We start from the raw sequence: 26,585 nt of genomic DNA, 5'->3' as shown, positions 1-26,585 counted from the left end.
TTCCCCCCACCCCCTTCTCATTTCTCAGTCACTCAGGCTCATGGCTATAATATCTATAAAGTTGTTTTACAAGAGACATTTAATCTACAGAAATAACAGGCAAAAAAGTTTTCAAAAGGAGGCGCAGCAACCTTTTCTACCACATTCCGATTCTACGATTGAAACCAATATGAATGAGTGTCATCGCGCTAATAAGGACTACTGGTTGACAGAAGCAGACTGAAAGTGATATATTTTCATCATATCTTATACGGCTCACTGTAAAAGAATCAGGCTCACGAATGAAGTTGGACTGCATCTCAGTGATTTTATCTAAACCAAAGACATTTTCCAAAAGTGCTTATTGGTGATTCCTTTCCTCTCAATCACAGAGAAGTAACAACAAAAATTAACTGTCTAGGGTCTTACTCACCAGCGTGGCTGGTGAAGATGTAATCCTTGTTATTGGCAAAGGGTTAGCCTTGTCATTTTAGATGCTGACTGCTAGGCTAAGCTAACCACCTCAAAGCAAAGCATCAGAAAGGACTTCCCGAACTTGGCTATTTTGGCCCCTACCATCTTTTTATGAATTCGTGATTTCTAATTGTCAGCCCTGGACAAGATTCTCAAGTAGGCAAAACTGGGTTTGAATCTCCATAGCCGAGACCTCTCCTTCGATACTATATTCTCCTACCCCAACTTCAACCAACCTTTATCTCTGACAGTCTTTCTGTGCCTTTAACCCAAAGGGGTGAGCTATGTGGTGGTTTTAGGCTCAGTCTGGGTTCAGGGTTCAAAGTGTAGTTTGGATAAGAGAAATTCCTGGTGACTGAGGTATGACACCAGGACTCTGAAATCACATCTTTATATGCAAGAGAATCCTGAGAAGCCCGGAGAAATTGCAAATGCACCCCTGAGCCCAGAATTTGTGTCCCTGCTAACTACTGTTACTTATTTTATTTTGAAATAGAATTCTGTTGGTACAGATGCTCTGAAACTTTTGATAAAAATGATGTATTGTTATTTCATAAAGACAAATTTATCCCAAGTCATCTTAGGATCTCAGAGTCAAAAGAACCTTAATGAACTTCTGTTCCTAACGCTCTAATAATCATACAGTTAAGCAATATGACAAAGTCTCAGTATATCAGCCAAGTTAATACAATTTAAGAGTGGCATTTTGAGTACTGTCTAAATGATCTTGTTTAAATTTTAACAAGACCAACCTGTACTCTTTCTCTTCAGTATGGGATTAAAAAGCAACTGTTTGTGCAGCTAATTATAATAGCAATTAACTAATTGCATATACAATTGGCCACTTACTGACTTGAAATGGAGGGCAATTGGCTAATTGGTAATTAGCTAATGAATGGCTTTTATATTCAACTGTTAAACTTGTCCGTGAAGTAACTTGCCGACAAAGGCAACCAAAATTTAATACTATCCTTTTCCTTGAAAATATAAGTACGCGTTTATGTGAATTTATTTGCCTTATTTGAACTTGGAGTTTTCCTTCTCCCTTCTAATGCTTCCATTCCCTACTATCACATTTGACTATAAAGGTGGTTTGCCCAACCACTTGCTAAACGTCAATCATATTACTTCAGCTTGGAATTAACCATGGCTGATATGTATTGAAAACTGCTGAGGGCTTTACAGGCATTCTACTAATACTCTTAGGAATCTTTGAGTTTAGTCTATTATTACCCCATTTTACAGATGAGACAACTGAGGCTTATGGAGTTTGGTCACTGACCACAGTCACACAGCATATAAGTTAGGAAAAGAATGACAGATTTCTCACTCCAAAGCCTACACTCTGACTTGCTATATAGAATTCCTCTAACTACCTTTGCAAATGTAAGCTTACCTAACGAATAAGCTCATCTATTGAATAGATCAGAGAGTTGCTTGTGAATGACCCATTTTGCGGATGGCTGTCCAAGTTTGGTGTGTGTTAGAGGAATGGGTTCAAGAGCTCAAAAACTGCCTAGCGTGAGATCCAGAGGCAGACGATGGAGGAGACGGTGAATGAATGTTAATCGGCGATCCCAAGTTCCCAACACCACTTTGACCCAGCTGGTTAGAACCTGGCAGTGTAGGATGGGTGGAGGGGACTGACAAACGTCATCCTGCTTGAAGATCCAGAGTGTCTAGGACTAGCAATTCTCCTAGATGTACCCTTCGTCCACTTAACAAAACTTACTCGGGTACACGGACCCGCCTCTCTTCTTGGGCTGGGGTGACATAATGTCTGCCTGGTCCCCCCAACCCTCTTTCAGTTGAGTCTAAATGCTGGCTTTCTTTCTAGCCACTTCTGGTGACTCTCCACCCCTGGGATTTGGCCTTTCTCTAGAACCAATCATCTACTGAGCTTGGCTCTCTCTGACTACTCCCTCCAACGCATTTCACATTAGGTGGGATGAGTCACCTCTGTTCATCATTTACACAGCACCTTACACCCTAACATCCATTATCGAGCTTCTTTGTCTGTCTGGAATTGTTATTCTTTAGATTTTTAGCATTTGGTGTTTTTCAGAAGACTGTCCATGGTATTTAACTTTCATTTTACAGGTGACGAAACTGAGAGTCTAATGTCCTAAAGAACTGCAGCTAAAGCCACGGCTGGAACTAACTTACTTTTTTCATTCTGTATTCAAATCTTTCTTTACCTGCTGAAATTCTTCCTAATCCTCCCATCAGTATCACTTCTTTTAGAGTTTAACTTTGTAACATGAAGTTTACATTTGCCCCCGGCGACGAGGCCTAATATTTACCATATCATTTCTGGAAACTATGGTCTGGGAGGTCTTGCAGGTTATCATTACCTCCTAAGAAATGAACAGAGCTCCCCAGAGTGTCAGGCAGAACACCAGATTCGTCAAACAAGGTTGCTGCCAACGAGCCCCTGCGTTAGAGCTTGCACGGATAACAACAATGGGGAAAGAGATCATGGAAAGGGTCTACCTGTGCTTGGTTGCCGGAGTGCAGGGGTGGGTGTGGCGAGCTCTGGTGATGTGTGGGGTGTGCGTGAAGGTGGGAGTGATGATGTGGGTGGTTCTGCTGGTGATGGGGTTGAGGGTGAGGATGGTGTGCTGGGTGCTGGTGCTGGTGCGGGTAGGGGTGATGGGCTGGCAGTGTCTGGTGCTGATGCGGATGCGAGTGCATGTGATGGTGTGGCGTCTGGTCCTGCCGGGAGCCCATCATTTCCATCATGTGTCCCATGGTGTTCATATTCCCATTTGACATGGCGGCAGGGTGGTGAGTCAAGGCAGCCTTCAACCTCTGAAACAGAACGAAACAAGAGGGACAGCTGAGGTCAGTCATGTACCAGAATAGGAATTTTGAATCAAAATGACTCATATTTTCAATTCTAGAATAGGTCATGGTACTATTATTAACAATTTTTTATTTGCTGGCAGTATGGCTTATATCAATTTCAAATTTTCACATATATTATAGTAGGTAGGAGGGTCAATGTCAGCTGTATATGTTAATTCAACAGTCACAGCAAATGAGCAGAATATCCTGTCAAGATTTAGACCATCTACTCAAAGTCATTTCTTATTAATTCCTGGCTATCGATTATTCATCATATCCTATTAGCAGCTGAATGGAAGTATAAACCAAATAAAACCAATCAATACAACAATGGCACCGAACAAAGGGCTCATCTGATATGGTGCTGTGTTTCATAAGGGTCACAAGAATAAAAGATTTCTTCCTCTCAAAAGACTTCTCAAGTACAAAGAGGCAAAGGCTTCAAATTTCAGAATACAGGAATGGTACAGACATTATTTTAGGGCTCCCAATGAAATTCATGATATAACTCTTAAAAGCAATATGTAGATCTTCTCCATTTGTTACCAGGATATTTCTCATAGTCCCTCCCGATCATCTAATGTTTCACACACAATAACTTTCTTCTGGTCTTTGGGAAAGAAGGGAGTAAAGTGGAAACATTTGGAGTTTTGCATTCTATAGTTTCTTTGATGGCAACATCAGCAGTCATATTTCTAACCCCAAAGCATTGTCCATTCACAAGCAAACAGTCATGTACACAAATAACTTCTACCTGAATCTAAACCAGGGGTCAGCAAACTGCTTCTATAAAGAGTCAGACAGTAAACATATTCACCACTGCATGCCTTACGGTCTTGGTCGCAACTACTCAATTTTGCCCATTTAGTGCAAAAGCAGCGATAGATGGTATGTAAATGAATGAGCATGCTGTGTCCTACTACAGCTTTATTTAGGGACAGGAAGTTGAATTCCATATAATTTTCACATGCTACTCAACTTTTGATTTTTCAACATTCAAAAATGTAAAAGCCATTTTTAGCTCATGTGCATGCACAATTAGGCACTGGGCCAGATTTGGCCCAAGGGCCATCGTTTGCCCGCCCTGATTTAAAGAATCAGTTCGTTGGTAATCAGCTTAGTCACAGTTTCTTCAAAATTGCCTTTTCTTGTACACAGGCACTGATCATCATATCCTGAGGGGTACAATGTGCTAAGCACTGTATAATATAGTGATTCCTTAGAGATGTATCTTTTGTAGGGAGGACAGTCTGGTTGACAAGCTCACACTGGCTTCATGAAGTATTTGCTAGGGGACTGAAGTTCTCCCCTGATTTGTGATTTTATCAGATTAATGATGATGGTGTGCAGTCACTGTGAAAAGGAAGAGTTATATTTAAACGAGGGTCAAACTAACCATGCTCCAGCCCTGTATAATATTAATGATTCTCAACTGGTTAGAGTAAGCTATTGATAAATGCCAATTGAATTCATTAAAATCTTTAGGTAAACCCAAAGAGCCTCCACTTGTAAAAGAAAAATACAAGGGGGGGGGCAGTATGTGATGGACTTAAATCTTAATATTAGATAATCATTGAAAACATTTCCTACATCCAGACTCAGTAACCACTAAGCATACCTGCTTCCTCTTTCAAGAGTACCAGCTACTGACCTCCATCATATTAATCCTGAAGAAGTTAAGCTTCCTGACTCTCTGGGAAAGATTAGATGCTGGGCATTGTATTTATTACTAAACAGAAAAGTGAACTAATACTCCTCGTCTCCAATTTTTAGAAATGATTTCATTATTTTAATAACAATGCTCATTATAAAACATTTAAGTGATGCTTGAAAGTACAATGAAGTCAGTAACCAATGAGCCAAATGCATTCTTTATATCTGGCGGGTGAATGTCATTCCAGACAACTCTCTGTTTGCATATGTGGAGACAGAGGAACAAGTAGACTAAATAGTGTAACATTAGTGTAAGAAGTGAGGGCCACCTGGGTGGCTCAGTCGGTTAAGTGTCCGACTTCGACTCAGGGTATGATCTCACAGTTTATGAGTTCGAGCCCTGCATTGGGCTCTATGCTGCCAGCTCAGAGCCTGGAGCCTGCCTGCTTCAGATTTTTGGATTCTGTGTCTCCCTCTCTCTCTGCCCCTCCCCCATTCACCCTCTGTCTCTCTCAAAAGTAAATAAACATTAAAAAAACTCTTTTTAAAAAAGAAGTAAAAAATAAAATGAATTTCTGGACTTCAGATACATGTTTCTTTATCCCAAGAAAAGTTTCTATATGACATCTCCAAACTTAAGTGTGAAGAAAATTATGAAAAAGACTATATTGAAACCACAGCTTTTTGTTTGTTTTGTATTTTTGCTACATATTGGGTAGTCTTGATAAACTTTCTCAACTATTCTTTGTAGTTTCATTATTATAAAAACATATAGCCATGTTGTAAAAAAGAAAATCAACTGCTATAAGAATATGAGGTGAAAAAGTAAAAGACACCTGCCTACTCATTCCCCTCTAAGCCCCAGCCCCAAGTAACTTGCTTTTGTTCTCTTTAACAGTATATCTTCGACACCTTTCTTTCTTTTCTTTTTTTTAATGTTTCATTTATTTCTGAGACAGACAGCGTGAGCAGAGGAGGTTCAGAGAGAGAGGGAGACACAGAATCTGAAACAGGCTCCAGGCTCTGAGCTGTCAGCACAGAGCCTGAGGCAGTGCTTGAACCCACGAACCGTGAGATCATGACCTGAACTGAAGTTGGATGCTCAACTGACTGAGCCACCCAGGCACCCCGACACCTTTCTATATCATTAAAAATAGCTAATAACTATGGCTGGCATTAATTGAGCACCCATTTCATGCCACTCCCCATTCGATGTTTTACAAGCTCACCTAATCCTCAGAACAGTTCTGCAAGGCTAACAGAGAGGCCAAGCCACTTGCCCAAGCTCACGCCACTGCAGAGGTATAGAGGTATGCTACCTCCAGAGCCTGTTCTCTAAACCAAGAAAGAAGGTGCCAGAAGGCATACCATGCACACATGCCAAAAACATAGTTATCAACTATGTTATGCCACCTCCTTATCAACAAAAGAAAGGCAGAAAGAAGAGATAGGCCTGCCATAAAATGACGAGACAAAGTACCATTGCTGCATGGCCCAGTGTATGGTTACTCAGCACACTACTGCAGATCTGGGATATACTCTTTCTGAAACTTGGCAGATGGAAGGGTGAATGGTGAGAATTTCTAGGAAGCTCCAGTGCAGCAAAGGATCATGGAATTAGCACGATCACCTCCCTTGTTACATTTGTGAAGAATGGATACTTGTCTTTCCCCTGCCCTGTCCCCCAGAAACACAGATGTGAAAAAGTACATGTGTCCTTTCTGCCCCACTTCCTAACATTAAAGGTTACGATCCTTTTGTCTTTCTAATGTTCACAGGATGATACAGGGTATGCATTGACACTGAGTGGGGCCATGCCTTCCCATCAGCTCTTGCTCTTCCAACACAGGCCACAAAGGCCTTTGCATGTGATGGTCCTCTTACCTGAAATGCTCTTTCCCTTTCTTAGCTCCTGGCTTCTCCTTAGCAAAATTTCCCCTGGTCTCCTGGTCAAAATCAATTCCTGTCATTACATGGTACCAGTAGACCAGATTCCTCATTTTAGAATTCAGTTTGTAGCTTTGATTTTTAGTATGATTATTCAATTCATATCCATCCACCACCCCAGACTGTAAGTTTCATGAGCACAAGAACCACGCTGGATTTTGCTCAGTGTTAAATCTATAGCCTTAGCACGGAGCCTGGTACATATTAAGCACTAAATTGGTATTTTTGGAATGAATGTACAGATGGATGAATGAATGAATGAATGAATGAATAAAAGAAACTTTCTGAGGCAAAAGAGGATGTAGCGTTTTCATCCTGAGTCACTGCTGGTGCTATCTGTATGGGAAGAAGATTTCATCAGTCAACCAAAGTCAGCAAAAAAAGACTGCAGAAGTCATGTAGGCAGATGGACTGTGGAAGTACTGTCAAAATAGCTGCCCATTCCACACCCTGCCTGTCCTCCCAAAAGTGAAACAGAACAAAAAATAAAACATAAACAAAAGGAGGGTGCATCAACTCTCTCTTGATATGTTTTCCCCGAAAAAGTAGTATGGAAAATTGAAGCGCTGTTTAGTAGTGGGTCACTGTGTTATCCCTTCAATGCTACAAACAACTCTTCCACCTTTAATTAGGAGCAAATGGAGCCTGACAAATAAATACTATGCACCAGATCTTCATCTCTCCAATAATTAGCTTGTCCTGTTAAGGAAAATTGCTTGATTGCCTCAAGGCTATTCTTGCACGTTTCACGCCAAGGCAATAATACTAGTAAGGCTTACAATGTTCCATTTAACCATTTATTCCCTCAACAAATATTTATGAAGCCTCTCCTATGTGCCAGGCACTGTCTTAGGCACATCATCATTTGCCCACTACCTGATGGAAATGGGAGATGCAGAAAACAAAACTTTTTCAAAGCTCTGGAGAGAAAACACACTTCAGCAAGGAAATGAAGACTCTAAAGCACCCCTAAGAGACCCGCAGGCCTTGGGGTTGAGTCCACCCTCCAAGAACCAGCCTGTGTCACCTTGAAGGAGAGCCATGCCGATAAATGATTATCGGGCACTTCTCAAAGTTTAAAAGAGCCTACTGCTTCCCTGCGTCCTGGTACCAACACGAATCACGACACTGTAAATCATTAAAATACACCAAATATAGATATTTGTACCCCACTCTTTTAGGGATGATAAATCACCATTAAATGAGTCCAAGCTGTATTTTGCAGAATGATTTTTCTTTTTGAAGCTGAACTGTGTCTTGTTTTAAATAACATTCCACCCGATGCCAAGAAAAGGCAAGGGAGAAAGAGGAAAATTGATGAGCAAATAAACATATATTTTTCAGCTATAAAATCCAGGGCTCTTACTGAGGTGTGACTGCAGGAAAGAAAAAAAAAATGATGCTGTGTACTTTCTATCGTCCTCTACCTCATCCATTTATTTGAGAGAGCAAATCAGGAGAGACAGGGAGAGCCTGACACAGCTGGTTTCAGTCAATAAGGGTCATTTGCCTTCGGTCTGTGTATTTTACAAGATCCTTGTTCACTGTTCCCAATGGGAGAGTGGTGGGCCTGCTGCCCAGGATCTGAGTCCCGGGTATATAACGAGATATCTACCTGGTCCCTTCCTCCGCTTGGCCACCAAGGCTCAGCCACGCCCCCTTTTCCACGTCCAGCTTCAGGCAGTTGCGCAGTGCGGCTCGCACCTCGGAAGTCCAGGTAGGCGCATGCGCCATTACCGCCGCATGGGTCTATGCCTGTGGGCCTGCGTGAGCACACGCGCACGTGACACACCCACCCGCACCCACCACAGGCAATTTCTCTCCCATTAACAACTCGCTCTTGCCAATTAGAAACATTTGTGGAACTGTAAAAACATTTCTTCTCCATCTTCTGCGCAGCTGATTGCTTATGTTTTACAGACTCTGAAAGCCAAGCCGAATTAAACATTATTTGAAATTCAGCTGGGTGGGGGTGGGGAAGGTCGGAGCATTCTTTGGAGAAAGGTTTTCATTAAAAACGGCTGTTGGGTTTTGTTCCAGAAAAGAATGTGATAACATCAAAATGTAGTGTTGCTGAGTTGACCACAAGTAAGAGACTGTCTGTATAAAAACAGGGCAAAATCCCTGTTTGTATTTCCTTTTCAATACAGGATAATTGCTATCAGTGGCCTCCCCCAACGTATGGCTCGAAATGTATGTAATTTCTTCTTCTTTTTCTCTTCCCCAGACATCAATGATCAGGTGAGATGGGTCAGCACAGGCTTCTGAATGGTCCAACTGGTCAATGGTGTGAGACTGGATGCCTTCGCTGGAGGTACACTTGCAATATCAATGACTACTAACTTGCTCTAGGTATCAAGGATTTCTGATTTTAGGTCTCTGAATTAGTAAAGAACAAACAAACAAAAAAAGCCCCCCAAATTAAAAAAAAAAAAACCCTCATATTTATCCACTGAATTTTATGCCTATACCTGACCAGTTTGGATCCCAAAATGCTTCCCAAACTTGAGAAGAGGCAGGAATGGGCAGAAAGAGATCTGTCACATAGTGCCATGGGTCAGTGACATACACTTTCAGCTTTATTTTGCCAAGATGGAAATAGTTTTCATGTCCAGATTCACGTCGGGGCTTCAAAATGTCCATTGAAAATGACTATGGAACTCTGATGGCTTACTGGATCTTAAAATCCACATTTATTTCAGGGTTTCCATTAAGATAATTAGCTAAAATTATACCTGGCTTAACCACTTGGAGTAAAATATGATTCCTTCAAAACTTTCACAGTGTAACTCAGCTCTGATGGTTTTGTAATTTATTTGTCTGCTTTAGGTTTGGTTTGGTGAGTACAATTCAAAGAAGGCTTCCAGGTTGGAAGGAAAGGTTACCTGGGAAAGACAAGATGCTATGAAGTCTGGCAGGAAAGAATATTCATACTCTCTGCATTGTTGTCATTAAAAATATTAACTCTGAAAATATTAGAGATCATGTAATTAGTAAAAAACACAAATTCTATCATAAATGAACACTCTAGTACACGGGAAAATGATGCAAGGTAATCTCACAAGAATGAGAAAAGCAGAACATCAGCAGTTTTAATAAAAGCAAGGAAAAGATTTGGTGTTTGATTTCAGTCTCCCATTTTCACTTGTGGATACAACTTCTAAAATGAGGTAAGGCAGAGAGACTTAAGTGCTCGATGAGACGTTAAACTGTGGTGGTTAAAAAGCCAAACAACCCCCTTAGCAATATCCCTGCCAGCCTTCCTCCGATTAATATCCAAATCATATATTAATTACAGTCTTGCAAAAGCGAGCCTTCAAAAATTCTTGTTAAACGAAATTAATTAATGCACGCTTAGAGAATTATTTTATTTCAAGTACAACTTCCCTGCATCTCTTTGACTCCAGTTCAGCAGGATGGTGAGCATTTTAAGGGGCTGTACATTTTAGTGAATTTCAGAACACTGATGTTCTTAAAGCAGGAGTCAGTCTTAATTCTGCGATAAGACGGCTTTCAGCCCTCAGGTGAGTAAATCGCTTGGGCTCTGGTGCCTTAATCTGCCTAACAAATGAGGGCAGTATCCTGAGCTCCCAGTTCTGTCGGAGAAAGGATCTGAGTTGAACTCTGCGAAGAGGTAGGAATCTACTGGAGAAATGAGTTGTATGAATGTCTAGAATTAAAGAAAGAAGGTCATTGTTTCAGAGGATTTCAAAAGAAGAACAGAAGACTTGGAGAGAGAAATCTTGGTTTAAAACACTTGGCTCCACCACCCTGGGCAGTCACCTTGAGTTTCAAATGCTTCCCGTACAGAATGGGGATACATAATGGATAAGAAAATGTATAAGCCATAAGGATATACAGAATAATTAGTGGAACAGGGTGGAGTTGCTTTCTGGGTGGTTAAACCAGTTTCTGATGAAAAATAAGAAAATGTGCTATTAAAAAACATTTTTTAGCATTAAAGTATGTTTTATTTTTGATTTTTAAAACTTATAATAAAGCACAATGGAATATTAATGACCCATTAAAAGGAATGAAATGCTGATACATGCTAGAACATGGATGAATCTCAAAAACATTATGTTTAACAAAAGAAGTCAGACACTAAAACTCTTGTATGATTCATTTTAAACAAAATAGCTAGAATAGGTAAATTCACAGAGTCAGAAAACAGATCAGTGGTTGCCCCAGCCTGGGAGGAGGAGAGATTGAAAAGCAATGGCTTAATGGGTACAGAGTTTTCTTTTGGAGTCAAGAGAATGTTCGGGAACTAGATAAAGGTGATGATTGCACAATATTTTGAATGTACTAAATGCCACCGAAATGTACATTTTACAATTTCATGATTATATGGTTTTATAAGACCTGTATGTCAACTAAAACTTTTAAAAATAAAGAAAAATAAGAATCTTTTAACAGGGTGCCAACAGAAATTCTTGATTTCATCTGAGAATTACTAATACTCAATTTGATGTCACCTTAAGTAAAACACCGCATTATGGGTAATAAAAGCCAAAATGATATTTTGCCCTCGAATGGCTGCCGTCACTGCCAGATTTTTAGTCTATGTCTCAGGGAATTGGACTCCTCTGCAAGACGTTGGTACCCTCTATTTTCTTAGAACTCTGTTATCTTCTAGCTGGCTTAAAACTACAGAGAAAACACAGAAGCCATAGCCATCAACTGTGTGCAATTCAAAGCCGGTGGAGAGTATTAAATACAAAAAGATTTTGGCAGACTAGCATCAAGGAGTCTAAAGAAAGAAATTTAACAGGGATCAGGTAACATCTTATGCTTGGGTAACAACAAAACAAAACAAAACAAAACACGCAAAACCCCGTTACTGTCCAAAGGCAGCTTAGTGGAATAACAGAGGCTGCAGGAGTTTCATGTGACTTTGTAAAGCGCCATTATGAAACGCACACGTCAAAACAGCTGATGTGACTTTCAGTTGCGTCAATTCAACTAGATCAGAACTGAAGGCAAGAGAGTGAGAATCCTGTTCGTTTACCTCTGCATGGGCCGTGAGGTGTACCACACAAGTCCATGTCCTCTGTGGTCCTGCCTCCTCTCTCAGAGATCTCAGCGTCTCCTCTAACGGGTGGTGAATTTTCTCTAGGGGAATATCCTACTTCTCGGCAGGTGGATATACATGCCGTTACCATTTTTCCGCCTCTGTAATAACACTGTGATGAACATCCTATTTTGAAAAAGTGTTCACTTTAAAATAAATCTGATGAGGGGCGCCTGGGTGGCTCAGTCGGTTAAGAGTCCGACTTCAGCTCAGGTCATGATCTTGCGGTTTGTGGGTTCGAGCCCCGCGTTGGGCTCTGTGCTGAAGGCTCAGAGCCTGGGATCTGCTTCGGATTCTGTCTCCCTCTCTCTCTGCCCCTCCCCTACTCACACTGCCTCTCTCTCTCAGAAATAAATAAAACATTAAAAAAAATTAAATAAAATAAATCTGATGATTTGATCAATCCAGCTGGGTTTAGCTTCTTGGCAGAGGTGATAGTGCTGATGGCAGTAGTAGTAGTGGTAGAGTCTGTACACACAAGGAATGGGGGCTGGGTGTCTGTTAAGGGAGAGCTAAAAGGAGAGGGGGGTGCGGCTGATACTTGTCAAGTATCAGCTTTCGTTAAAGAGCCTTTTCTTGGGTCTCCTGTTCTCATTCTATCAATATCCCCATACCTAAGTGAGATACTGCCTTATTATAGTTTTCGGGTTCCCTGCTCCTTTCGGGTCACTGAGCTCATTAGGCACTATGGGATGACCTGGGGTACTAACTTGGCTGTAACAGATATTGCAGCCTTATCTGGCTGCTTGCCCTGGCAATTTTAAAGGTGCTGAATCCACAGTGGGCTTAGAATAAATATTTGTTGATGGCCTGCCTGCCTGCCGCCTGTAAGTCTCCAGGAGGGGTGCCTAACCATGGAATGTCTTTGAAGCGCTGGCCTATAATTTTCTCCACAGAAAGAACACCTTCTGGTGGTGGTTGCAGGGAGAATAATGCCCTTTGTCTTGCTAGCAAACACTCCTCACCCCCCAAAACCCAGCACCTGCAAGTCTGGGTAATTTTAGGTGAGGGCTTATTTCCAGCTTTTATGGAAGAAGAAAGTTCTATTGGAAAAAAGTAATCCTTTGTTATTTTATTTTGGACGAGCTTTTAATCAGAAACATAGGCAGTAACATATGTTAGAAAAATATATATGAAACATAGAACTTTGCATTTGTGACTTGCTATGGAAAATCCATGCTAATGCAACATTAAGTTTGGGGTTTTAATTGCACAGGAGTCAGAGACTTCAGAGTTCAAGTTCCCACAGCAAGCTTCAGTCCACACGTGCATCCCAGGACCCTTCCTGAATGGGGTGACCTAATTATTTGGCAAAACGTGGTGCAATGAGGAGTGATAGAGAGGGTTTCTCCTCATGGTGATACTCCCTCTCATCCCAAGCAAGATGGACAGTAGTCAACTTTAGTTACATAACTCATACCCTTTATAATGTACAGCAGTTTTTGGTGACCATCATGACGAACAATGTCACTGTGATGCCAGAGGCAGGACGTCCAGGCCTTGGCAATGTGCTACTCAGGTGGAGCAGCTGGTTACCACCACGTCACCAGGTCCCCAGCCGATCGTGCCCCGGGCCTTTTCAAGGACAGCTATGTTGAGTGGGCACTGTCCCCCTCGTCCCTGTTCAATCGCCAGAGGATATCTCTTCGTAATTCAGATATTTGAACTCCCGAGTCTGAAAGTCTGACTAAAAGGCCCTCAGGGGAGTAGACGGGCCTTCATGGGCACACCTCTGCCTGGTCCTGAGAAGACTTGTCCAAGAGAGCTGTTCTACATTGTCATTCTCTAGCTTTACTGCAGTCATTGGAAGATGGCAAGATGTGTGCTACTGTCTTTGTCAGAGACATAACGTGTCTGGCCAAGGGGACCACAAACTTGTTGGAGTACACAGAACTCTCTAGATGTTTCTCTCTAATTACAGGTAATAGATTGTATGAAATATAAGGTGGCCTGTCCCTTGGTATCTATTCCCAAATCTGTCTAGCATGTTCTATGTGTGTCCAATTCTGTCTTTCTCCTTGATAAAATGATAATGGTACATTCTAGTTCTGCATGTCTCCATTGCCTCTAGATCTGACCCCTTGCCCAAGTTCCCTAAAGTGTGTTAACACTGATATGCAAAGAGAGGAGGAGGAAGAAGTGGGGGGAGAGAGGGAGGTTGTAATAAACTGATTCTCAAAGTGCTTCTTAACCTCCACTGGGAACCGGGCAAGGTGGTCCAGAGTCACTGGACCAGCAACCAAATCAACCAATTGTGATGGCTCCACTGTACCATTCAAAAAGAGTCCCAGGTCTGCCTCTGAATGATCTGGACTATATGGTGCTCAGCTCAGTGGCCCCTGAACGACACAAAAGCCTCAAAGCTCTGAACACATCAAGAATCTTTGGTGCCATTTATGAGCTGGCTGGTCTCGCTGAGCAGAGAAGACCAGGAAAAACCCGTGAGAGACTCAGAATGAAGACGCATCTTCACTAACAAAAGGTCTCATAGCACAATCTTTGGTATTTTAGGTAAACCACACCAGAGAGAATAAAGTTGGGTTTGGGGAAGCCACAAAAACACATCACATCTCCTCTCTAGCCCCTGTGTGTCTACATTTAAGGCATTTCCAAGAGGAGCCATTTATACTTCATGGAGAATGTAGCCACTTGTGTATGTACAGGAAGTTAAGCTTAGGGAAAGTCTGTGAATTTGGTCTGAGCAGATGATGGTGCAGAGAGAGCACCTCCAACCAAAAAGTGAACAACAACTTCTTTCTGAGCTAAGGTGCATCCAAATCATGTTGGTTCTCACAAACATTTTTAAAATCCCCTTCATAACCAGGTATTGACAAATATCAAGTATTCTGTGCTCTTCTCTAGTTTTAGAGTTTTCTCTGAAGTTTCTTTTCTTTTCTTCCTTTCTTCCTTCCTTCCTTCCTTCCTTCCTTCCTTCCTTCCTTCCTTCCTTCCTTCCTTCCTTCCTTCCTTCCTTTCTTTCTTTCTCTCTTTCTCTCTTTTTTTGTTTTGTTTGTTTGTTTCAGGACGTCTGATCAATAGGATACATGAACTATTTGGCATATTTTTGGGGGTGGACTTATAGGCCCTTGCTAAGTTACCATTTTATCTCTTTGTTTCTATTGTCTCTACGGTGTACAATTCAATGAACCAGAGATCTATATCTACTATTTTACTGCCTAAACACAAGTAATGGGGGTGGTGGTGGTGGGAGTGAAATGTGGCACCATCTCTTTAAATCATATTGTCACAACTGAGTACCATTCTAAAAATGCCAAGTGGAAAGCTTTCTTGTTGATTTATTAATTGAAAATGACCTATCTAAGAATTTATCTAACAAGCTTAAAATATCATTTTCATGATCTGTCTTCTTTTCCAGCTCAAATAATTTCATTCCTGTCTCCAAATTTCTTTTAAGCAACTGCTCACCAGGGACTAACAGTAATGTAGTCACTTGCCCTAAATCAGTACCTTCCTTCCAGAGAGACCAAAGCACTTTGCAGATAGTAAGCCTCTGCAGTAGGTAACAAAGATCACTCCCCATGTTCTGGAAATGTAGGGAATTCCTTTGAAGACATGTTTAGCCATCTGCTTGGAATCCAGTGCAGGGAAAGGATTAAAAAAAATTTTTTTTTAATGTCTATTTATTTTTGAGAGAGAGAGACAGAGAGAGACACACACACACAGAGACAGAGAGAGACAGAGTGTGAGCAGGAGAGGGGCAGAGAGAAAGGGAGACACAGAATCTGAAGCAGGCTCCAGGCTCTGAACTCTCAGCACAGAACCCAATGTGGGGCTTGATCTCATGAACTGCGAGATGATGACCTGAGCTGAAGTTGGACGCTTAACCAACTGAGTGACCCAGGTGCCCCTATTTTGTTTTGTTTTAAGATTTTTATTTTATTTTATTTTATTTTATTTTATTTTATTTTATTTTTATTTTATTTTCTGTAGATGTTAAAGCTCTTTTTAAAAATTTTAACTCCAGCATAGTTAACATACATTGTTAGTTTCAAGTGTACAATATGGTGATTCAACGATTCTATACATCACCAGGTGCTCATCCGGACAAGGACATTCCTTAATCCCCATTACCTATTTCAGCCATCCCTCACCCACCTACCCTCTGGTAAACCATCAGTTTGTTCTCAGTAGTTAAGAGTCTGTTTCTTGGCTTGTCTCCTCTCTCTCTTATTTTCCCTTTGCTTGTTTGTTTTGTTTCTCAAATTCCATATGTGAGTGAAATCATAGGGTATTTGTCTTTCTCTGACTTATTTCACTTAGCATAATACTATAACTCCATCCATATCATTGCAAATGGCAAGATTTTATTCTTTTTTAGAGCTGAATAATATTCCATGGTATGTGTGTGCATGTATATATACCATATCTTCTGTATCCATTCATTATTCGATGGACACTTGGGCTGCTTCCATAATTTGGCTGTTGAAAATAATGCTGGTATAATCATTGGGGTACATGTATATCTTTGAACTGGGGTTTTTGTATTTTTTTGGGTAAACAGAGAAGGGATTTGAACCTGATGTTCTTTGTGGTACAACCTTACAGCTCATCTGGTTAGAAGAAATCTGTGGATAATCAAGAGCATGGTGGATAAGTCAGGAAGGAAGCAAAAGGGCAGAGGGAAGAGAAGAAGACCTAGAGGAAAGTAAAAAGAGAGAAAGAAAGTCAGCTCTGGTTGGAGGTCAAAACCATGCTCCACCCAAGTGCTCTAATGTTTGTATTTATTAATTTACAATGATAAGGCAGAATCATTATAAAAGAGAAGTGGATACGAGATTGAGTCAAACTGTCTCAAACTCAAAACAAGCTCAATTCCCTTTTTCAGAGAATTGTCCATTCCACCCTAGTTTCCAGATAAATTCATCACCAAAGGGTATTCTCAAGTGGCTTCTTCCTTTCTCCACATGCTAGCAAGAGGGAGTCTGGATTTGATGTGCAGATAAGGAAGGAATCGCAACCTGTAGGGTTACTTTTTACACGGAGAACATCATAGATAGCCACTTGCCCACTTCTGTAAGGTTTTCAAACTATGAGTGGTTAACCAGAGGCTAACAAAATGGTTAACCAACTGTGTCAACTGCTAAGTCAAGTGGAAATGGTGATGGCAGTTCAAGCCCTGGGGAGTTGTTCTCTTCCTGGACACATTCCACCCAACGTCCAGCCTGACTTTCAGAACGCTGTCATGTTTGAGGGGCGTGCTCGGGACTGCTGTCTTCACATGCACGAAGCCCAGCTAACCAGGGGCAGGGCTGTCTGAATTTACAGAGCGCTTCTCCTTCAAAGCAGCTGTTGCAGCTCTGGGTATGAATTGAGACATTTTCTCCAACGTGTCCACATTAAGTGAGCTCACCACTTAGTTCTGGTCTGACTAACTGATGGGACCAAACCCATCAAGTGGGAATCTTTTTAAAGTAGGAGATAGATTGTTTTTCTTGGTACCATTTCAGTGCCTGCTACTTTTTCCTCTTTTTTTTTTTTTCTTCTGCTCCAAAGTATCCTTTGATTTTCTTCCAAAATCCATTCACTAAGGGAAGTATATCATTATTAAGCTTCCTTGGTGGGACACCAAATACTGTATGCTTTGCCAAAGAGGACAACTGTCCGTAGTCAAACACTAAACTTCTTAGAGTTGGGTAAAATTTGCTATTTAGAAGAGGTCTATTTTTTTTAATGCACTGCATTAATTTGTATTATTTAGTAGTTCAAAATTCTTTCTAGAAGGAAGAAGAATATGTACTAAAGTCCAATGTAAACAAAGAAAGAAATAAATATTATACTCTTCCATGACCAACCCCAACTGTTTCTCCTAAGGACAAAACAAGACTTTAAATCAGAATCCAAGAGTAAATACATTTAACTGCTTTTGTTGTTTCTTTCAAAATCTTAAACTCAATCTGGGTAAACAATATTGCTCCGCTTGGTGATTTTGTTTTGTTTTGTTTTTGAAGGTCCAAGAAATTTTATTTTTTAATTATTTTTTAAATATAATTTATTGTCAAGTTAGCTAGCATACAGTGTATACAGTGTGCTCTTGGTTTTGGGAATAGATTCCTGTGATTCATCGCTTACATACAACTCTCAGTGCTCATCCCAACACCCAGTGGCCCCCTCAAAGCTCATCACCCATTTTCCCTTCTCCCATCAACCCTCAGTTTGTTTTTTGTATTTAAGAGTCTCTTATGGGTTTGGCGCCCTCTCTGGTTGAAACTATTTTTCCCCTTGCCTTCTCCCATGGTCTTCTTTTTTTGTTTTATTTTTTTTTTAATGTTTTTATTTATTTCTGAGAGAGAGAGAGAGAGACAGAGTGAGCAGGGGAGGGTCAGAGACAGAGGGAGTACACAGAATCTGAAACAATCTCCAGGTTCTGAGCTAGCTGTCAGCACAGAGCCTGACATGGGGCTCGATCCCATGAACCATGAGATCATGACCTGGGCCGAGGTTGGATGCCTAACCGACTGAGCCACCCAGGCGCCCCTCCCACGGTCTTCTATTAAGTTTCTCAAGCTCCACACATGGGTGAAAACATATGATATCCATCTTCCTCTGACTGACTATTTCACTCAGCATAACACCCTCCAGTCCATTTGCAACAATGCTTGGTGATTTGGGATGGAAGAGGGAAGAGACATGGACAGAGGGAAAGTAGATAGAAAAGGAGCATGTTTTCATTCTTTTATGTGTTTCTTCTTTCCTCCCACATTAAACATTTTTAAACAGTCTCAGTTTTTAATTTAGAGTGTGTATCACAGGACAAAAACCAGGAACTCTAGGAGTATGTATTTATGATCCCTGCTGATTACACCAGTACTTATTATTATTTTAATCTATCTTTTGAAATAACTGACTTCTCTTTGAATCCTAATTTTAGGCCTTGTTTCATATGCAGAGATAGAAACACTCTCTTTCCATTCTATTGCTCTTGGCGTGGTTTTGATCTCAGAATTCAGATCTTTGGAATGGCAGCTGTCCATTAATTAAGTACATTATCCAAAGGACACCACAACAGAGAACATTTTACCTGGTCCTAATAAGGTGTGGTGTTTCCAAAGCACACACCATTTGAATTCAATGAATGGATCTGTTGGTTAAGACTGACCTGTTCTAAAATGGAGACCCCTCTCGTGAAGTGTGGTGGTGGGGTTGGATGAGAAGGTTGTAGCATCAGCCTGGTTGATTTCCTTCTACGTGACAATAACTACCCAGGAAAGGGGCACACATCTCGGGTCAAGTAAACTGTGATCGTTTCAGAACTTAATGGTTACAAATATCATGAATCAGACATAATTTAGATTTAGGTTTAATACTGTCCTGAGTTTCAAATCTGGTTCAAAGAACACCTACAAAACATCAAACATGGCAAACAAACTCAGCGCAGTACTTGTGTCTCCAGCATCAGATATAGGTGGTTTCTGTTTATTTTGAGAAAATAAGGTTGTCAGGACAACCGACTGAGACATTTCAAATGCAATTTAAAGTCATACTCTGTAAGCACACTAGAAAAGCAGGGAGTCTACCATTTTAGGGAGATTAACACGTCAGATGCACATCTGAGATTTCCACATCCCATGCTGCCAAAATAGATGCCAATTTAGGAATATGGAAGACTTAAAGTAATTGCATCTTTCACTTGTGTGTGCTCTCAGGGAGCTTGGGTGATGTGCACAGCTGAGCTCTGATGCGCTAATAAGGCTGGTCATTAAATGTTCCATGACATTTTTTTTTTAAACCAGAAGAGGTTTAACCTGGCTCTCCTTCAGTTAGGGTGATGGCAGCCTCCCTCCCAAAGATTCCTTCTACCCTTCCAACTGGCAAACACTTGCTTCATTTCCTCCTGTAGAATAAAGAGCATACAGAATGGCTGGCTGAGCACTGCAGCTCCTCATTCTTCACCACTGGTATGTGGGGGGGGGGACCCACTTATTCTTTCAACACACATTTACTGAGCATTTACTCTGTGCACAATAAGAAAGACAAAGACAAAAATGATACTGTTCCTTTCCCAAAAACATTTGAAATCTAGTAGATTCCATTGCCCATGAGGTGCCATGACATTACAGATTAAATGGGTTCTTTTTTGTTTGTTTGAGTATTTATTTGAGGGGAAGAGGGGGAGAAAATCCTGACTTGGGGCTCAATCCCATGACTGTAAGATCATGACCCGAGCTGAAATCAAGAGTCAGATGCTTAACCGACTGAGTCACCCAGGTGTCCCTAAATGGTCTATTTCTAGTGAGATTTTTAGATCAGGATTAAAGCACTATCACCTAAATTAAATAGATATGGTTTGTGCTCTGGGGCTAACATTTCACAAATTGCAGCATATCAAATATATGTAATGAACCCTGGCCTAAACTGGGACTTTTAGTCACGGCTTAGAACCACGGTTAAGAACCACTGGGTTCAAAAATCAGGTGATTTTGCCCCCGTCCCTGGCAACATCTGGAGACATTTTTGATTGTCACAACTTGGGGGGTAGGGTAGAGCCTGGAAATGCTGCTAAACATTCTGTAATGCACAGGAGAGTCCTTCACAACAAAGAACAATCTAGACCAAAGTGTCACTAATGCCAAGGTTGAGAAACCCTGCCTTAACCTGACTGCTAGGTTAACCAAACCATGATTAAATGGCACTGATCAATCACTTATTTATATTATTACTTTGAAGGGAACACCACAGGACCACTGTGATGGGCACTGAAATAGGCTTGCATCAGAATCCAGTAACAAAATATCTTCTGTGTGACATTTCCTCTCTGTCTTTAATGAAATTCACCACCTTACTCTGGTTCACGAATGGCAGTGATAATAAAACACACTGAGGACTTCGTTTTCGTAACCATAGGCTCTAAAGACTGGAAGAGTTTTAGAGCACACCGGGACCGAAACACACATCAAAATTTATTTATTTATTTATTTAAGATATACCTCACAGATGAAAAAGCTGAGGGTCAGAGAGATTAGAGCCCATTGTGATCACATGACAGGTTCAAGGTGGAAGGCAGATTAGAGCCCAGGCCTCCTGACTTCCAGTCTGGGTCTCCTCTGCTACCCTGGAGACTGATCTGGGGCTCAGCTGCATCTTGAACATCAAATAAGAAACAGAAATGACATCTGAAAATGTGAACTAGCCCATGTGCTGTGTATTTTCCATGGCATTGGATCAATGTGTTCTGGGGCTGGGCTACTTCTTGTCAGGAGCCACCGTGGCCGTGACAGCATGAGCCACTGTGCCACGAAGGAACCAGGGGGCAGCATTTGTTAAACCCATAGACATGTGCATCTCCTCAGCTGGAGATGAGTGCTCTCCTGGTGGAATATTCCAGTGCAGACCCTAAGAGCTTTTAGGGAGTGTTATCAACAGCATAACCATACTCTCCTTCACCAATGGCAGCTGGGGTACTTCTCTCACGTTTCTTCCTCTGGCTTCCTAAAATGATTACTGGGTTGTATTTTTACCTTCCAAATAATTCCAGCCCTGTGAAGACCTTTAACGGGAATTATATAAAGCTTCAGGCCTGACATTCTCTTCTTAGCAATTTATTAGTTTTTTATGTGGATATGGCCTGTACAGTGGGTATATGTACAAAAGAGGTATATGACCTGTTTGTCTACTGAAAGGTAGTAAGAGTGGGCTCTGCATTAGGTAGTGAATTTAACAATTCTACGTTCAAATAATCAAACCCAATCCAGAGATTCCAATGCACATTCTCATAAACCTTTTTTAGTAGATAGACTCAACATTTATTTAGCCAATAAAGGTGGGGAGGGGTCCTCCCTCCCACCCCTACTCTACCTTCTATCTATACAAAAATCTCAAGAGGGGCCTAGATATATGGACATCAAAGTATCTGCAAGACTTTGCCTTACTTCATTTCTCTTCTCAGATATTTCTGTAAAATAGAATATTTCAAAGCAACAGTTAGGTTTGAAGCTGGGTGTTGCTCATTTTCTTGGGGGAAATGCATACAAAATGGGTGGTCATGAGATCTCATACAAACTGGCTGTCTCCCCTGTCGGCCCACTGACATGATCACTACTATTCTTGAAACCATCACCAGTCATCTCCTACGCTCCTGGATCTGCCTCGTGACCAAGGAGATGAACAGAGTATGGGGCCAGAGGGTAAGTGTGTATGTGCACGTGAGCACGTGCGTGTAGGATGAAGATGGGGCACAGGGAGGAGGAAGGTACCGTGGCATGTAACCAGGCCCAGAAATAATGCAGAAGTCTGCTCTGAGATTTTCCTATGGCCCTTGTTGGAATTTTTGGATTCTGTCCTGTGGAGTTTCAAGTGCATTCTTCAGGGCAGCCAGTTACTGTTCCATAGAGGTGTGAATGTCCTGGAGTTCCATAGGCACAATACTTCACATTGTTGGTTCAGAATTACTTTAATTCCTCTTTCCACCACCCCACCCCCATCCACATTAAGAAGCTGCTAGATCCACAGACAGGCCTAGCTCAGCCAGGACCGAAAAGGCCAAAGAAAGCTGCAAAAGGACCTGCAGGAAGCATTCCCTGAGACGAAAACAATCAAATAGTAACAAGGAGCCTGGTCCTGATTTTTGCTTGGTCATGGTCAAAGTCTGCCTTAAGCAATTACATGAAGTTACTCCAAGAGCTCTATTTTCCTGGAAGATAGGGGGAAAAAAAAAAGCTATTGCTTTATCCCATCTCCAAGCCATACCTCAGTGTAGTGGATAAAGGCTCTAGTTTATCTGAACAATAAAGCACACAGGCTCTGGAAAAAGCTCCTTGGAAACGCAAGTGTTTGGAAGTCCATGAACCAAAGAGATCAAGAACCCCTCCGTTCCCCCAGCCTGTATCTGTTGACAGTTCCGGATCGTCCTCTGCAGATGGTTTGTATATTATTATACAAGGCGATATTCTGAAATGAAAGCACCTCTAGGAATCAGGGTGTTAAACTGGGATATACAATCCAGATGCTTTCCATCTTGGGTCAACCCCAGGAGGTCTCCACACGACAGAATGAGACAACACAGAGAAGCCTAATGATGTCTACGCAGGCATCTAGCCTGATGGTGACTGTTTATTTTTCTGACTTTCAGAGACCGTACCGGGGACCAGCAGGAAAATGAAGGAAGAAAAAATCTCCTTCAATTATACAGAACCTTTTGATAGGCTTCATGATTCTGGTGAAGGCCTCAAGAACGGCTTCTAGAAATCAGTAGCCTTTAACAATAGTGACTTGAAATCGGGTCTTAAGATACAGAGAAAAGAGAGGGAGGGAGACACCAAAGAAAGTTGTAAGGTACAAATAGGAGAGAAAAGTGGTAGAGCGCATGCAGGCAGATATTCCCTAAGACTCTGGTGGGCCTTCCTGGAGGGAAGCTGTTTGGCATTAGAGGTGGAGCAAGGAAAAGCAGACATCACAGCACTTCGCTCGTGAACCACATCACACTCCCCTCCCTTAACGAAAATCTTGTGGGCTTAAATCACAGACTCCTAACCAAACGTTCCCTGCCAGGCAGCAGACAACTTGAGCGTTCCCACAGGCCGGCATGGACTTTCGGCATCTTACCACCCTGGGCTTAAGGATCTATCATCAGGGCAGCCAAATAAGTTTCTCCACCCATAGCGACTCTGTCCTGGACCTCAGCCAACGTGACAAAACCAGGGACGGGGGAAATCCTATAACCAAGTGAACAGAGCAGGAGGGTTGGAAGCAGTGAGAAAGGGTTCAAGTGGCTAATTTTTCCACTTTCCCCCCGCTGTGGTTAAAGCAGTGACAGATAATTTATCACACATTTTGGTTGCGCGCCAGCTGGCCGTAAAAAAAAAAAAAATAAGAAAGAGTTGTTTATTAATTCAATTAGCTGGCTTATTTATCAGGGCTGGGTTAGCAGGGGCGGCTAGAAGGCCAAAGGATGCCCTGTCAAGCTGTCGCTCGCAGGCCTCACAGGCAAGTGGAGACATGCATTCCTACCCCCCAAGATTTGGAGCGTCGCGCTAGCTGTGTTTACCCTGAATGCTTGGTGCGCGACAAGAAAGCCCATCAACTGTAATGAAATACTAGGGTGGGAAGTTACTCAGAACAGGACAAAGTCATCAGAGTGATGACAGTCCTTAGTGTTTACCACCCACTCAGCGGCCACTTTCAGAGAAAATGCAGAGTCCTTTCTGGACTCACTTTAGTCGTTGCTTTTGGTTTTTGTTGTTGTTGTTGTTTTTGTTTTTCTTCATTCATTGGTGATTATTAATACACAAGGTTGCCAGTGTATAGCAGTTTGTCCAGACCAGCACTGCTCAGGATCAGAGAAATCATCCTTTCAGTAAATGGCTCATCAAATAAAAGAAAATCCACAAATTTTTATTAACTGCTGCTTTGTGCCGAGCTCTGCTGATAGTGCTTTTACTGATGTTACTGAAACTACTGGGTCCTCATGCGGTGGGTAAGATGTGCCTATCTTACTATGAGTCAGCTAAGGTAGAAATTTTAATTGATTCAACCAATGCCTCCTCAAGGGTCTTAGATGACATGTCCCTGAAGGCCCCCTCATTTCACTGCAGCTGTCCCTACGACCCTGCTTTTGGCTGATCTAAGCCAGAAGCCTCCTTGGTGACACAGACTACACATTTTCTGCTGATCCTGTGGTGGCGCGCAGGAAAGAAGAGCGAAGAAAAGAGAAAATGTCTACAATTGTATTGTTTTGTTTCAAAATAATCTCATCATGAGAAATGGTTCTAATGTACACACTTGATTTTGTTTTTATTCAGAGTATAACAATGTCCCTCATTAGCCTTACAACTAAAGTGTTTTATAAACTTGAAGAAAGATGACTTGTGGACTAATATAGAAGTATACTAGCTTTCACATGCAATTTGGAAGAAGTGATATTCTGGATTAAAAAACAGGGGAGAGGAATCATGATATAAGAATGTGATAAACTGTTAATCTGCTGGTTAATCAGGCAGCAAATGTGACACGAACATGGTGCCAATAATTAGACCAAGATGGCTATTTTCATGGGCACATTGCATATTAAGGGAAAATGTGTGAGTCTACACCAAGACTGAATCTAGGGAGAGATGAATAAGATACGTGTTCTACTGAATGTTAGGATTCTGGGAATATATTAGGCTGGAGTTAAACTTCTTCATTGTTCCATATCCATCACTAATCATAGGGGGGCAAGAGTCTTTCCCCAACTTCTGGAAATGTCACATCATCTTTATCTTTCCTCTCTTCCCTTCCTTCCTACCTCTTCCTTCCTTCCCTCCCTCCCTTTCTTCCCCGCTTTCTTCTCCCATTCATGCAATACCAAGTTCGAGGCTGAAACAAGACTTCATATGCACAGGTGAACTCACAATAGTACCACGTCCCTGTGACTCCTTTGGCCTGTCTGCTCCCTACAACCTGTCAACAAACCTATATTGTCCCTCTTTCCTCCACCATTGGCTAACTCAGTCCTTGGCTCCCTGAACTCAGCTTCTCCCTTGGCAACGTGCTGATTCCTAAAATGCCCCCCCAAAATACCATCTCCTTAACATGACTTCTTCTTGATAATATTCCAAACATATGCCCTACAATATCTTTTTAAAAATGTCTCTTGAGTTGAATAAAATCCAGGAATTAAATCCCCTCTTCCCATTAACATCTTTTGCCTCATCAGGTGTGCCTGGTTGGGAGTTTCTGCTTTCAAAAATGGGAAGAAAGAAGGTGTGCCTGGGTGGCTCAGTTGGTTAAGTGGCTGACTTTGGCTCAGGTCATAGTCTCACAGTTCATGAGTTCGAACCTCGCATCAGGCTCTGTGCTGACAGCTCAGAGTCTGAAGCTTACTTCTGATTCTGTGTCTCCTTCTTTCTCTGCACCTCCCCTGCTCACACTCTGTCTCTCAAAAAGAAAGAAACATTAAAAATACTTTAAAAATTAAAAAAAAAAAACCCAAAAATGGGAAGAAAGTTTTAGGTGGCAATGTACTGGTATTTCTTTCACATCTTCTTTTTATTTTCAGATCAACTTAAGTTAAAAAATTTAATCCCAAACTGGTACATTTTACCTAACTTTGGGTATTCTCTTATTTTTCATGTGTGTTCAAGTTTCCCAGTTACACAAGCTGTTTCCATTTTCTGTTGCTGATGATGCATCAAATGGGACTTTAACAATTTGTGTGACAATTATATCTATATCCGGCAAAGCCAACAGAATGATCATCTATGTATTGCTTGAACTTTTTATATCCTAAAGGATTCTGGGCAAGTCTTTAAAAAAATGTATTCAGCAGTCTTGGGTAAAAAACATTCTTACTGTTTTTCTACCCAAATGATAGACAGATGCATGGGTATGCATATACATCTATTTTTGGTTGAGCAGTTGATTCCTAGGTAGGAAAAACTGCTCAGTTTAAAATTTTACTTTGTTGAAACCTAATGTATTTTGGGATTCAGAAACTAGCTCTACTAAATTTCAGTTTCTAAAGCTTATTTTCTATTTTTAAAAAGTATAATAGCCCAAACCCTCTGCTTCAGCACAGTCTAAGCACCAGATATAATATTCCCTGAAAAATAAAAAAAAAAAAGTAAATTCTTGTATAAGACGATAGACCATTTGATTGACAGGAGATTTCACAGAA

At 41.3% G+C, this 26,585-nt stretch overlaps 1 protein-coding gene across 3 annotated transcripts in view; it reads right to left on the bottom strand.

Moving 5' to 3' along the window:
* CREB5 (cAMP responsive element binding protein 5) overlaps positions 1–26,585 on the bottom strand; it is a 400,955-nt gene that overhangs the window by 10,980 nt on the left and 363,390 nt on the right. For all 3 annotated transcript variants that reach the window (XM_039229907.1, XM_039229908.1, XM_039229910.1), the window contains one exon: positions 2,947–3,264. In XM_039229907.1, the coding sequence (XP_039085838.1) occupies positions 2,947–3,264 (318 nt within the window). The remainder of the gene's footprint in view (positions 1–2,946; positions 3,265–26,585) is intronic.

The sequence above is a fragment of the Hyaena hyaena genome, unplaced genomic scaffold, assembly GCF_003009895.1.
Source record: "Hyaena hyaena isolate Hyena2069 unplaced genomic scaffold, ASM300989v1 scaffold_40, whole genome shotgun sequence".
Taxonomy (NCBI): Eukaryota; Metazoa; Chordata; class Mammalia; order Carnivora; family Hyaenidae; genus Hyaena; species Hyaena hyaena.
The sequence above is the reverse complement of the archived record's forward strand: the minus strand, read 5'-3'. Positions and strand labels throughout refer to the sequence as shown.